The sequence below is a fragment of the Musa acuminata genome, chromosome BXJ1-8, assembly GCF_036884655.1.
Source record: "Musa acuminata AAA Group cultivar baxijiao chromosome BXJ1-8, Cavendish_Baxijiao_AAA, whole genome shotgun sequence".
NCBI lineage: Eukaryota > Viridiplantae > Streptophyta > Magnoliopsida > Zingiberales > Musaceae > Musa > Musa acuminata.
In genome coordinates this window covers 51,102,540-51,117,547 of record NC_088334.1, presented here as the reverse complement: position 1 = coordinate 51,117,547, position 15,008 = coordinate 51,102,540, and the positions used below count along the sequence as shown (strand labels likewise).

At 36.6% G+C, this 15,008-nt stretch overlaps 2 protein-coding genes across 2 annotated transcripts; both read left to right on the top strand.

Annotated features, from left to right (window-relative positions):
* Positions 1–277: 277 nt before the first annotated feature.
* LOC135588686 (plant UBX domain-containing protein 1-like) lies at positions 278–4,353 on the top strand. Its single transcript, XM_065080929.1, has 7 exons — positions 278–424; positions 1,100–1,196; positions 1,413–1,478; positions 1,637–1,710; positions 2,907–3,036; positions 3,153–3,254; positions 3,932–4,353. Exons 1-7 carry the CDS (start codon positions 371–373, stop codon positions 4,126–4,128), a joined length of 720 nt encoding a protein of 239 aa, XP_064937001.1. The 5' UTR covers positions 278–370; the 3' UTR covers positions 4,129–4,353.
* A 5,372-nt stretch (positions 4,354–9,725) lies between these two features.
* Positions 9,726–13,419, top strand: LOC135588685 (lysine histidine transporter 1-like). The gene is made up of 8 exons (XM_065080928.1): positions 9,726–9,893; positions 11,308–11,453; positions 11,608–11,991; positions 12,063–12,456; positions 12,542–12,647; positions 12,718–12,809; positions 12,900–12,968; positions 13,059–13,419. The coding sequence occupies exons 1-8, from the start codon at positions 9,840–9,842 to the stop codon at positions 13,155–13,157; spliced, it is 1,344 nt and encodes a 447-aa protein (XP_064937000.1). The 5' UTR covers positions 9,726–9,839; the 3' UTR covers positions 13,158–13,419.
* The last annotated feature ends 1,589 nt before the right edge of the window (positions 13,420–15,008 follow it).

Genomic DNA, 15,008 nt, shown 5'->3' with positions numbered 1-15,008 from the left:
ATTATCGATTTATTTTTTTTCTTATCGCACCCTTTTATTTCAATATCGTTCTTTGTTGTCATTATTATTTGGTGTCGATGTAGCTTGTTATTGTCGTTCAATATTATCCAATTTTACTTATCGTCTCCTTCATGTCATTATTATTTTCATCTATTTATAAATAAATAATTTAGAAATATTAAATATATTTAAAAATAGAGTTATATAATAGTAAAAAAAGGATTATAATATGCTTTAGCGAAACCTAAGGGTTCGATTAGGTTATAAATATGGGGCGGACTCAAAAGTGACTCCTTTTCCGCCCCAAAGCCGCTCTGGGAGTCGCAGAGAGTACGGTTTCGGAAGCCAACGCTCGGCTACCTTTCTCCTCATGGCCTCCAAGCGTGCGAGGCTCTCCACGTCCGTGGAAGCCGAGAGTGCTCGGGTCCGCAAGCTTCTCCCCTTCCCCCTGGCAAATAGATTCTTGAAGTTGTGTTCCTTCTGCCCTCTGTTTGATCGATCCGCGCCCTCCTTCTGTCTCTTGGTGGTTTAGTTCTTTGATTTTTTTATTTGAGTCTTGGAGAAAGTCTTGATCGCGATACGGGATTTTCTAGGCTGCTTTCCTTCATTGATGATGAAAATTTCGGAATCTTGGATGTGTTTCTCGTGGGAAGAATGGTTTTTGGTTCACTCGTGGGTTGTAATGATGGCCTTGGTTTGCAAGCCGGGAGATGTAATTTTCTTGCGATTAAAGTTCCTACTTTTTCTGATGTGCGATGATGATTCTGATTTCTTGCCTTGGCGTTCTTGTATCCAAGAACGGTGGTTCGTGTTGAAAGCACTCTTTTTATTAAAGCAGGAAGTGTTAGGATGCTTTCTTGTCTATGATGAATTCGACAATGCGTTTTGGATGGGTCTTGGGTGTAATGTTGGATTTTTGGTTTGCAGCTAAAAGGTTTATTTTTCTTTCATTGAAGAAATCCTTTGTGTTTCCGTTGGGTGATGATGATTTTGGTTTCTGGCCTCGGCGCTCTTGTTTTAGAATAACGGGTTTTGTGCTTCTGGCTCTGTTCTATTTAACTAAGAAAGTCATTCTGACATCCCCGTTTGAGTGATTCAGGCAAAGCTTGAAGTGGTGGCTGCTGAGCTGGGGCATGAAATCCGTGTGTTCTTGGCAACATCTCAGACGAAACATGCTACATTGACTACGTCTAATGGTATTAACCTTCTTCGAAAATGCCATTCATATAATTCTGCCTCTTTTTTAATTTTAGTTTCGAGGTTAAACTCCAGATTCGTCGTCTTTGTTCATTTTGCTCCTTGAAGCTCTATGTGCGTCTTTGTAGTCTGACCTAATTTCCAATTAATTCGTTGCTACTGCTTATGACCGCTGCAAGTCAATTTTCTCATTATTTCCACTATACGGTATGCAGAGGATGATGCAGATGACTTCTACGATTTAACTGCCGAGGATTATTATAACCTCATGTCAAGTAGAGGTAATATCGAGGATAAGATTTATTTGTACCTTATTTATAGAGTTAAATTTAGTGGGCATATATCTTGTCCTTTGGAGTAGGAATAAACTTCAGTGATGAACGCTCATCACTGTATTTGATGCAATCTAATGCTTGCTCATTGACTTTACTATGTACAGCTGAGTCTCAGATTATGAAGACCCAGAAGATGCGAGAAGCAGAAGCAGTTGCTAGTAGAGAAAGATTAACTAAGGTGTGAAAGAACTTTATATTTGTTTGGGTTCTCTACAATTTATGATTTTAGGACCCATAATGCCTAGTTCTCCATCTCTCTGTTGCTATTCTTTCAAAGGACCCAATGGATATTGTGAATACTTGTCCTTCTTCATAGTTACATTGTCCACACCATGCTCGTATCTTGGTGTTTTAAAATGGTAAAGCAATGTTATGTTGGTGCAATCTCACTTTAAGATCATTTTGATTGTTTGCTTTCAAATATCATGCACTAGTGACCAGGAAGAATCAATAAATTATATAGAAGTTTTAAATTAATTTCATGCCTCAAGCCCACCATGTCCTACATTAAGAAGGGTTTCTCCAAGCGGTAGGAACGTTTCCCACAGGGAAAGATCTCTCCTTGCTTTCCTATGCTAGACCGACGTTCATGTGAGCTAGACAATTTTGCAGATATGTGCCGAAAAGGGATGGTTTAGGCTGGAATTTATTGAACCAATGTATGCTCGGAATTAAACATGCTTCAGTTTGCTGTGCCGAGTTGCTTATGCCTTGGTTGTGCTTAGAACTGATGGGAGATTGTTTGGGTCGGGCTTCATTTTAACATAATTTTTTTCAGACTTTTCACTACTGCTCTTGGGCTATTTTCTCTGAGTACATGCATTCTCTATTGAACATTTTGATGTCCTCTCCTGCACTAGATTATATACTTTTATTGGTTGTTGTCTGTGGCTTTAACCTTTGCTTTTTTTCCCTTTCTCATTTCAATCTTTCTTTGGAATAAGTACCTAGTTTTGTGGTTTTCAAAAAATGGCAGAAAACTAAACAGGATTTTCCACTTTAAATTCTAGCCTTTGGAATCTAACTCATTTGATAGAAGAGTTAAGTTCAACTGTATTCTTAGGAGCTTCTGAAGTTTTTTCTTGTATTTTTTCAAATGTCAATCTTTGATGTCGATACTAAAGTTTAGTGGCTGAATTTTTTTTATATCTGATTTTTTTTTGTCTTTTTTAAGCTGTGTTGATTCTAATGATAATGGCAGTATACTGTCTGCAGCTTATATTGGTGAGGGAGTTGTATAATGCAAGAGTTACTTTTCCTCATATTCTACTTAATTTATCTTCTTTGTTTTGTTATCCATTATCTTATTTTTGGGATAAACATAAGCATCAATCTGTTTTCTATTGCTTGGTTATATTACCAGTCATTTTGCAGGCAGTGATTAGGGTCCGCTTCCCTGATGACTATATTCTGGAGGCAAAGTTTCAGCCATCTGAGACCATTCAAACTTTAGTGAATCTTCTTGTGAAGGTTGTTGCTCAACCCAACTTGCCATTCTATTTATGTAAGTATTGATTCATCCTTCTTGAATGGGTTCTTGCGAAATGTTTGGTCTATAAATTAATTTGCTATTGTTATGTTAGTATTTCTTGGTATCATCTCGATGTTGTTTTTCACCAGTTACCACTCCACCAAAGCAACGAATTGCAGATTTATCAAAGGATTTTTACTCAGCTGGTTTTGCTCCTGGTGCTAATGTTTACTTCTCCTATGATGTTCCAGGTCTGCTCTTTGGCATAATAATATCTTCTCAAAATCATTCCTCTGGATGATGTTAGTTTGTTCTGCAATTCATAATTATTAAATTACTGATGATCTGTTTGTGATTAAAATTGGAACAGTAGAGAAGTCTAAGCATCCCAAATTTTCAAAGTGGGAATTTGATCAGAATGCTGTCTTTTAGGATAAACCAATCGTTTGCCAGCATTGTAAAAGATGACATGGTGGGTTCATGATACTCACATGACATTATAGTGCTAACATCATGATACTTTATGAAACTCCTAGGCACATTCCTGTGGTTAGAACATTGTGGTTTCCATGCCTGCATGTTAGCTTTGCAGTTCATAAGTCCAGTAAAGATCATTGACAAACTTAAAATTATACCTAAAGTTGACTGGATCGTACATTTTCTGGTTTAGTTGTTTACATACTAATAATATTCATTCTAATTTGTGCACGGAATACAATTAGTAGTACGGATTTGTGCAGTGTTGTCTCTGAAGGTTTCTATGCTATGACATTCAGTCCCGTGATCTGAAGAATGATCTAACAAATTTGAAATAAATTGTCATGTGGTGACTCGTGCCATAGCATACATATCTTCTCCTTATTCTGTAGTCTCATCAAAGATTTGTTTATAGTGCCTTTCGGGGTTTTATTTTTTGATCATTTTGCAGAGTCTCATGGTTTGTATACCAATGAACCATTTCTACGTGAAGACATCCGCATTTTGAGCACACTGGATCTCGGTCAGGAACAGATTGATCTCAAGTATGTTGCACCAAAACCTGCTTTGTTGGAGGCTGCCTCTGTCGTCGTCAATGCGAAACCAGTGGTGGTGAGGTCAACTAAACCAAAATGGTTTAGGCGCTAAACCACCGAATGCTGGTCCCGCTTTTTGTTCAACCTTTAGATCTGCCTGAACTACTTTTTTACACACTATTTCTTTTCTCCCATTGTAAATCATTTTATTTTCAAGTGGGAGAAGTAAATTTGTGGAAAGGGAATTGCATCTGAAGTTCTGAATGTGAATTCCCTCCGACTGTATTGTCGGATATTGACCTGCATAAGTAATCTAAATGCTGATGGTTGCTCTGTAGATGATGTGATTAGACCTCCATTAAAGTCATTACCCACTTTTAGTGTAGGATTAGACCAAAGTATTATAATCAGATGGAGATGATGTGATTTTGACATTTAGATGTGGGAGATATAAGTGAAGATTGGAGGACAAGAGGATATGTTTATGGCAGAAGATAGCTTAGCAATAGATTCCATGTTTATGGAGATGATGTGATTTTGACATTTAGATAGCTTAGCAATAGATTCCATGTCTCACAATGCCATTCTCATGACATCATGGAGGATGGAACAAGTTGGTAAGAGTCAATGATCCAACCCTGCAAGCAAGTCACTTAGTATAATTCCAGCGACCTTCACTTCACATGTGCTCTCCCATCTTATACATGCTTTCTTTCAGGTTCTCTAATCTCTCCAAATTCTTGTGTGCCCAATACGTCTCCAGCTCTCAAGTCAACCAAACTAAGAAGCAGGAGGCGTTTGTTTGCATGCATGTGAGCTGTTTCAAGGACTCAATCATGATGCTCTTTCCCAGTATTTTCTCTTCGTTTTATGTCAACTTCTCACATGACATGAAGAAGAAGATAGATAGATGAATGATTGGGGGTGGGGGTGCATCAATTATTCCAAGGAAATGACTCGGAAGTTTCATGATATGATTCCTTCTATGTTTTAGAAGAAGATGCAAATGATGTATACCACACACTATACATCGATATTTTCTTAGAGGCTTGTTTGAAAGATACATTACGCGGAGTTCTAAGAACATGATGACACAAATTGGGTCAACAAAATTCTATGCGGAAAAATAAAGAGAGGAAAGCAACGAGTGAGGAAGTCGATCCACGCGGAAACACAATTCTTTGCGGTCCTCTTCTTGTGAATCCATTTATGACGGGTACAGTGACATGTGGTTGGAAGTAGCTGCGAAACTTTATGTTCTTGTTTAGAACGGGGAGTCGAGTGTTTTATAGATTGGGATGTGAGTTTTGATAACAAGTTTAAACTTTAATTAGCTTTTCGAGCTACCGATTGCTTTTTTATATGTATATATATATATATATATATATATATATATATATATATATATATCCAAGTCTATTTAATATTTTAGAATTTTAAATTAGAATCTGAAAAATATTTATCGGAATTATATATATATATATATCATCCTTTTATTATCTTTTTTAAATAAAAAATTAAATATTATTACGCCATATTTTATTTGTTCGAAATCGATGTCAATTCTAGAGTAAAGGTGGTCCTTCTCCATGTTTATCTTGACATGACGTGGAAAGTTCGATTCGAAATCCTACGTGACTATGTCGTCAAAGGTATACCTACCAAATTCTTCTTATACTTAAGTTGTTTGTTTGAAAGATTCGATCAAATGTTACAATTGTACTGAAATAATTCAAATATCCAAAAACAGAGACTTTTTATAATAATTTAAGATATCGAGGAATAATAATGATATAATGACATATATCAAACTCGATAGATATAAGGTAATTATCAATTGAGTTAGTTTTTTCGATCATATTATTATGTGGTTGACTATGTAGAGTCAAGTTAGTCTTTTAGTCGACGCAAGACTGATTAACACACCGATCGAATGAATTAAGGTGTTTGATGGATGATGCATGAGCTTGATATGATAATATTGATGTGTCGATCGGATCAAGATAATATGATGCATCGACGATCAATATATCATCGTCTCTATACCAAATATTAATTACATAAGCAAGCGTAAGCAATGCTCAATACATGAGAGAGAGAGAGAGAGAGATATATGGATTTCCAAGAACAAAAAGGAAAAGAAAAGTGAGTGTGGACACTACTTTTTAGTGGCCGAGGGAAGGACAAAGTGTGGTACCCCTTAATTGACCCAAGACCAAGAAGCAAATCCCGTTGACTTTGACTTCCAATCTACCTTTTTGGGTTGGTCAAAGTTCCAATCGAGTGCTTGTCTATATCCGATGATGACATTTCGATTTTGTACAACTTTTCGGCCAGCATGAGAACACATTTTCTTGTTCAGCTAAGTATATCATTCTTTTCCAAAAATAATATTATTTTTAAAGATTATTTTTTGGTGCATCTTTTATGTAAAGTTAATCATTAGAAAATTTCTTTTTGAAATTAGTGCAATAGTTATTTAGAAATTTTGATGAGGGCAAAATAATTATTGTCATTTTCATTATTATAAAAAAAGATGTTATCCATATGTTTTTGCCCCTATGGTTTTGAAGTTAATTATCATCAACTCCAAGAATTAAACAAAAGGGTAGGGCAGAATTATACCATATGATATCGAAAGTATTAGTTTGGTGATTATATATCTAATTTAGATACTTAAATTCGGTAAATTCTTATATCTAAAATACTAGTCAGATGATGATGATGTGCTTGACTCACCTAATTTATGTTAAGAATTTAATACACCATCCGATATTATTTTAATTAATTGATATATATATATATATATACATATATCTAAAAAATTAGATAATTAGGTTTTAGAAATCGAGAGAGATGACATGGTTAGATGGAAGAAAATTCAAAATATTCGCGTTTAAGAGGCGTAACTTTCAAAGAAAATTATTCTGATTTTGATAGATAGAGAGAGGATGTGAACTTCCTTCTAAGTAATAAATTATTTGTGATTTGTATGTGTGTAAATATATTATTTTATTATTATCAAGATTAGAAAAATATTTCTTTTAGATTTGGACTAGGAAACATTTTACAACCACTGACTGCTGTGGATAGTTTCCCATGGAGAAGCTTTAGAGTTGGATGAGAAGAAGCTACTATTCTCCAAGCTGACAAAACTCTTTGGTGGATATGGTTGTCTATTGTGAAGTAGAGTTCCACAAGTAATTGGAAACTGTTGTTTGGTTTCTCATTTGATGCAATGTAACAATCTCCAAAGCTGGAGTACCACAATCAAAGTCAACTTTGCAGAAGGTGATCTGTAAGCACATAGTTCTTTGAATCAAAGACTTCAGCCACTAGTTTGAGTTGCAAACTAATTGATTAGATGGTGTGTGTCTAAAGGAGACATGTAGATATGATATGATATGATGGTTAGATGAGATGAATCAATTCCTACTAATACTAATTGTATGAGGAGAGATGAAAGAAAATTTTAATAAGATATTTGAAATGGAGTCTCAATGGTGATGAGAAAAGATTCACTCCAATAGAAGTTTTTTAGTTTTTTATTAAAAAAAAAAGAAAAAAATAAAAGACATGATTTGATCCTTTCTTAATATTATTCTATGGAGAAGAAATAGATATCAAATTACAATAATGTATCTTAATGTTACCCTTTTTTTCCCCCTTGTTTCCTATATACATGAATTTAATTTAGTTCTTTTATTATTTTAATATATTAAAATTGAGTTCCAACATTTTTTTTATCTTATTTCATTCTCCAAAAAAGATTTATCTGTCTTTCTTTCCTTCCCATATGTGAGCTTAACTTATGACTCTATATAAACATATAATCTTCTTCATTTCAATGAATCATTCTCTAATATAAATTATCCACCATTTCAATGAAGCATTCTCTAATATAATCTTCTTCATTTCCAAGGACTTATGTATGATATATAATTGGAGGATATAAATCTTATGGTAAGAATGTAATGATAGATTTGTGATCCAAACAAGATAGAAACTTACAGGTTGATGGTACATATGTGTTGTTTATCCTTTGTGAGGCGGAATTCAATCCAGGCAGCTTTGATTTGAATGCTTGTGTTGTTCTCTTATTTTATTGGGAGCTTTAAGAAGTAGGAAGGCTTTGGATTGAAGAACAGCATAGCATGTAGAAGATGACTAAAAAGTCAAGCAGTACTGCGTTCCTTATCTGAGTTTACGGAAGAGTGCGTGTCAGCAGATCATAGATTCACGATTCGAAGATGGTACGAAAGAAGTAGAAGTCAAAGCGGTGGGATGCTCTGAGCTCGGAAGGTCAACTCAGCCTACGCAACGAACGAGACGGGTGGAGACGCCCGGCAGTCGACAGTCGAAAGCTTGGGTTGGGTGTTGCTTGCCGAGATGAATTGGGCATTGGAGTGGAGCATTCGGATTCAATCTCTCGTCACCGAACAAGAAAGTGAGAGATAAATATATTAAATAACATGTTGGAATTTCATATGATGATCAACAATTTAATGCAATTACAATGCTCGACGATTTGGATTTCTCTTTTATCTGAAGCTTTTCGATAATTTTAAACTCTATGTTATTCTTTTCTAAGCATCAATAACTTAAATATCGATGTGGAATCTTATAAGAAATAATCGAATCATTCATTTTTCGATACCAAACTTACGAGAGACTTAGATGCGAGTTAACATCGATTCTCTGTATCGACGTATCAGAAAAATAAAAAATCAAATCTTTTGGGTCATTAAAAGACAGGCTGAATGAATGAATTAATATCAATTATTATTCTTAGAACATATGGTATGGTGCGTGGTGCAAAGGAATTAAAAACAGCTAGTGGTAAGATGTTTACCCACCTCCACCATCACTATCCACCTTTTGAATCCCAAGAATCAGACTACAATTGGATGCATTACTCCCAAAGTCTAGTAGTTCAGATCTCTTCGGATTCATAATCATCCATTTATTTATCTTTTTAATATTTAAAAAAATATAAAAATATATCATACTCGAAAGTATTCTTTATGGTAGGAGGTCTCTGATCATACGCGATAAGTGAATAGTCATCAAGATTGAATTGACGCGATTAGTGAATAGTCATAAGAACTCTTTATATTCCTAATCATCCATTCATTTCTTCAATCAATTCAAATTTTTCTTTTTTGATATTTTTAAAAATTATAAAAATACATGATACATGAAAATGCTCTTTATGGTAGAAAACATTTGACCATATGCGGATCTCTTTGAATTCCTAATCATCCATCCATTCTTTCAATATGTTCAAATTTATATTTTTAATATTTAAAAAATCATAAAACTATATCGTGCCATATAAATACATCATATTATACATATCAAATCTATATTTTTTTAATATCAAAAGAGGTATATGTGAGCAAACAAATATTATATTATCTTAATTTTATAAGGATGATTGTGTGAAACAACTTATTAAGTTGTATATATTTTAAAAATAATAAAACTTAGAATTAATTAAGAATTTTCAGAAAATAGAAAACTAATTCAATAATAATAACAGGTAAACTTACACTTCCAACCATACTATTATTATTATTATTATTATTATTATTATTGGAGTCGTCGAGTCAACTGTGGATCCATCAACATCTCAGTGAGAAGATGCAATTTCCTCCGCTCCTTCCGAACTCTCATTCAAGTCTATTAATATCTCCATCCGCTCTCCCCTCTTGGCGCATCCAACCCACTCCACACTTCTTCCTTCTCTTCTTTCTGCCTGCAACGCGGGCAGGCATTGCAGACCACCGGAAGCTTGGGTTCATACGACACGCACCCCACCTCATGGGAACTCAAGTTCCATCTCCCCCGGAAGCCTACGTCAGCAACCAGGACAAGGTACGTCGAATTGCCTCCTGCTACCCCTCCTCTCCTCCTCCTCCTCCTCCTCCTCCTCTTTAGGCTCTTCACAGGAATACAACACCATGTCTTTCTAAGTGGTGGGATCAGATTAGGTCTGCAGCGGGAGCTCCTTGCTCTTGTCTTTTCCCCTTTGCCCTCCTCGCTCTTCAGACGTTAGTGGAAGAGGACATAGATTCCTATAGTGATCCACATAAGTATTTGGGACCTCAAACATGCAGCTTAATCTCCATTTCTGTTCTAAATTATTCCTATTACTATTGCTATTTTTATTTTGTTTCTCTGTGTGTGTGTGTGTTGGGATTCACCATAACTGAGTTATATTTAATTAAATTTAAATCTGAGAAAGAAAATAAGAATTTGAAGCTTCATGAAACTGGAGCTTTTATATTCTCAGGAGTCAGAGATCGATCTTTCACAGTTTTATATATATATATATATATATATATTGTTGACTATGCTTATAGTATTTTATTGAAATTTAAGTAAGTTAATTAATCTCAGTTATAGTATTTTGAGAAAAGTGAATTTTATGAGAAAGGACTTGGATTTTTCTTTCTAGAATTCACATGAAACTCGAAGACTGAAGTGATTGCAGTCTGATCTGAGAGCTGGAACCAGTCAGTAATGCGACAGCTTCTAGACTTTGTGCCCGAGAATCTCGTATTAATGTCAAAGACGATGAGCCTAATTCTTCTTAGAAATAGTAGTTCTAACCCTACCCGGAAGAAAAGGATAGAGACCAGCGGCGGTGCAATAGATCATGAGTCTTTGTTGACTTGTGATAGAAAAGCAATGGGCCCACGAGGAGCATGTGATTGCAAAGTCAATCACTTGCCGCCAACAATTTCCGAGCTGTCGACGCCGAGAACTCGGAAAAGAAGAGACGTGAGGCCGAAGCAAGCTGCGTAAGTTCGGCCATTCCGGCCGATGCCACTTGACAGAGACTCAAAAACGTCCTGCGTCCATGAAACGTAGTCAAAGAAGAAACCTACATGGGCGATGATGGAGACCTGCAGGTGAATAAGCTTCATATGTCTTCGTGTGGACCTCATGGCCTATGTTAATCGTCATGAGCAAATCATTCAACTGAGCTTAGAAAATGATCATCAATGTTAATCTAACCTTACTTATCTCCAACATAACAGATAAAACTTCTTAGATCCCCTTATCAGCCTGCACTTGGGTCAACGACGATTCCGTATCAAAGTCGACCTCTACGCTTCATCTTTGACTTTATCTTTTATCCAAAGTATCTCAAGAATTCGGATAGTGATAAGGGTATTATTTATAGGGGATCACAGTCCTTGTGTACCTCGATACATTTCTGATAGCTTTCTCTTGTGGAAGTCGGACTGGTCTCATGGTTTATTCCGTTGACGATGGTGTGCAGACGCAGAAGGAAAAGTCGATCGATGACTGGTTGCCCATCACATCGTCGAGGAACGCCAAGTGGTGGTACTCCGCCTTCCACAATGTCACGGCCATGGTGGGAGCTGGCGTCCTCAGCCTGCCCTATGCCATGTCGGAACTTGGATGGTATGTGCTCGTCATTGATCTCGTTTTCACTACTGGTTTGGCCTATACATTGTTTGATTTGTCATTGATCTCATCGTCAATTCTTCTATTTCTGAGAGAAACAAAGATTACATGAACTGAGATTTGACTTGGTTCCATGTGTTGCTCCGAGCAGGGGACCTGGCATCGCCGTGCTGATTCTGTCGTGGGTCATCACCCTGTATACTCTGTGGCAGATGGTGGAGATGCACGAGATGGTGCCGGGGAAGCGGTTCGATCGGTACCACGAACTGGGGCAGCACGCCTTCGGCGACAAGCTCGGCCTCTGGATCGTCGTCCCGCAGCAACTGGTCGTGGAGGTGGGCGTCAACATCGTCTACATGGTCACCGGCGGCAAGTCCCTCAAGAAGTTCCACGACGTCGTCTGTACCGACTGCAAGTCCATCAAGCTCACTTACTTCATCATGATCTTCGGCTCCGTCCACTTCGTCCTATCCCAGCTGCCCAACTTCAACTCCATCTCCGGCGTCTCCTTGGCCGCTGCAGTCATGTCTCTCAGGTACCTACCGCATTCTCCTCTTTCTTTCTCCCCCAGGTCACAGTAATCAACATCGATCCTCCCCTCCGCAGCTACTCCACCATTGCGTGGGGAGCATCCGTCGACAAGGGGAAGCAGGAGAACGTGGAGTACGGATACAAGGCCGCAAGCACATCAGGCACCGTCTTCAACTTCTTGAGCGCACTGGGAGACGTCGCCTTCGCCTACGCTGGCCACAACGTGGTCTTGGAGATCCAAGCCACCATTCCTTCTACTCCCGAGAAGCCTTCCAAGAAACCCATGTGGAGGGGCGTCATCGTCGCGTACATCGTCGTAGCGCTCTGTTACTTCCCTGTCGCGCTCGTTGGTTACTGGGCATTCGGCAACGCCGTCGACGACAACATCCTCTTGACACTGGAGAAGCCTCGATGGCTGATCGCCGTGGCCAACATGATGGTCGTCGTCCATGTCATCGGCAGCTACCAGGTAATCAATGCAGTTGATTTTTCTGCTTCAGCACAGTAGTTCTTTGACCTTTCTCGAATCATGCATCTCATTCTTCTTCATGCAGATCTATGCCATGCCTGTCTTCGACATGATCGAAACGGTGCTCGTCAAGAAGCTTCATTTCCCGCCCGGTCTCACTCTTCGCCTGATTGCACGCAGTGTTTATGTTGGTAATGCCCCTTTCCTTCAGCTCTCATTCTTCTCTGTTCGAGATGAACTCACCGGTTCACATACATGCAGCCTTCACAATGTTCATCGGTATGACCTTCCCATTCTTCGGCGGACTGCTCGGGTTCTTTGGTGGATTTGCATTTGCGCCAACCACATACTTCGTGAGCTCCCATCCCATTTCTCATCTCATAAACCAGAAGAGGCTCTGTAATCCAAACAAATTGTTGATGCTTTCGATTGATCTTCTGCAGCTTCCTTGCATCATGTGGCTTGCCATTTACAATCCTAGAAGATTCAGCTTGTCTTGGATCACTAACTGGGTAAGTCGAACAACTTACTCCATGGTGTTCCATTGCATGCTCATCTAAGATCTGTAGCTGATCTTTTCGGCTTTTTTCATGTTTTCTCAGATCTGCATTATATTCGGAGTCCTGTTGATGATTTTGTCTCCCATTGGCGGACTACGGCAGATCATCATAGACGCAAAGAACTACACGTTCTACTCGTAGGCTGCCAGTCTATATATAGATTCGGTGATTCGTTCCCTGTCTAAAGGCGACGAACAGTTTAGAGACAGGTGAAGAACAATTGTTGTTTGCATGGTAAAGGGAAGTGCGTGTTTTATGGTAGATTATGGTGGCTTAATAATCCAGGAGAAAAGGGTGCGTGTGTTTGGAGTGTGATCGGTACACGATGGATTTGGTGTTTGTCTTTTTTGCTAAATCTTTCTTCTGTCGATCAAAAGCTATATGATCTTAATGTTTTTGACAAGTCGGCCTATCCACCTATTAAAGTTATCTTTTTCTCGGAATTGTTTCCCTAATTTCTTCCTTAACAAAAGGAGATGAAAGCATCCAAATACATACTTAAAGATATGTGAACTAATTAATATCCTAATGATCTTAACGAGTGGTGTATTTTATTTATATAGATTTAACTAAATGATATATACTTATAAGGCTTAATTAATTTTTTTTTAAAAATGATTTTTTTAAAAGATAAATAGTAAATGAACTTTATAATAAACATCTTTATCGATTAAGTTAGGATAAAAATAAGATTTTGAATATTTAGCAAGTGAGTTTGATATAGTATACCACTTTAAATGAACAAATTGTTTTAATACTTAGGTTAGTTATTTTGTTTTGAGGATTGGATCAAAAGTTGCAAGTATACTGAAATGGCTCAAATGTCCCAAAAAAAACTTGAGGGGCCTTTCATAATATCTTAAGGTCATTAGGTCATAATTATCAAGAGGGATAATAATATAATGGCATAATATCAAACTCGATAAATATGAGGTAATTACTAATTGAGTCTCGTCGATGTAACACTGATCAACACATTCATTAAATGAGACTGAATGAGTTAAGGTGTTGATCAGATGATGATGGATGACGTATCAGCTTGATAATGTTGACATGTCGATCATAAGATGATAAGGTATTAACGATAATGCATCAACGATGATTAGCATGATATGATTTCCATACCAAATATTAATTATATAAACAAGTGCAAGTAATTCTTAATAAATTAGAATTCAACAAATTATAAACAATGATAGTCGAAAAAAAATATTTCTAATAATATCATGTTTACTGGATTCGACAAAGTTTACTGGCCAAGGGAAGGACAAAGCATGGTACCCCTTAATTGAACCAAGAACAAGAAGCAAATCCGGGTTGACTTTGACTTCCAACATACTTTTTTTGCGTTGGTCAAGTCACAATTCAGTGCTTGTCTATATCCGATGATGACATTTCGATTTTGTACAACTTTTCGGCCAGCACGAGAACACATTTTCTTGGGTTTTCTTGTTCAGCTAAGTATATTATTTTTTTCCAAAACTAATATTATTTTAAAAGATAATTTTTTGGTGCATTTTAATGTAAAGTTAATCATTAGAAATTTTCTTTTTGAAATTAGTGCAATGGTTATTTAGAAATTTTGATGAGGGTAAAATAATGATTATCATTTTCATTATTATAAAAAATATTATCCATATGTTTTTGCCCCTATGCCTTTGAAGTTAATTATTATCAACTCCAAGAATTAAACAAAAGGGTAAGGTAGAATTATACCATATGATATGCAAAGTATTAGCTTGGTGATTATATATCTAATTTAGATACCTAAATTCGTTAAATTCTTATATCTAAATTACTTGAGTCACCTAATTTCTGTTAAGAATTTAAGATATCATCCGATATTTTTTAATTAATTGATATATATATATATATATATATACACACACACACACACACACACACACATATATATATATATATATATATATATATATATATATATATATATATATATATATATATATGTATAACATATTGTCTACTTTTATG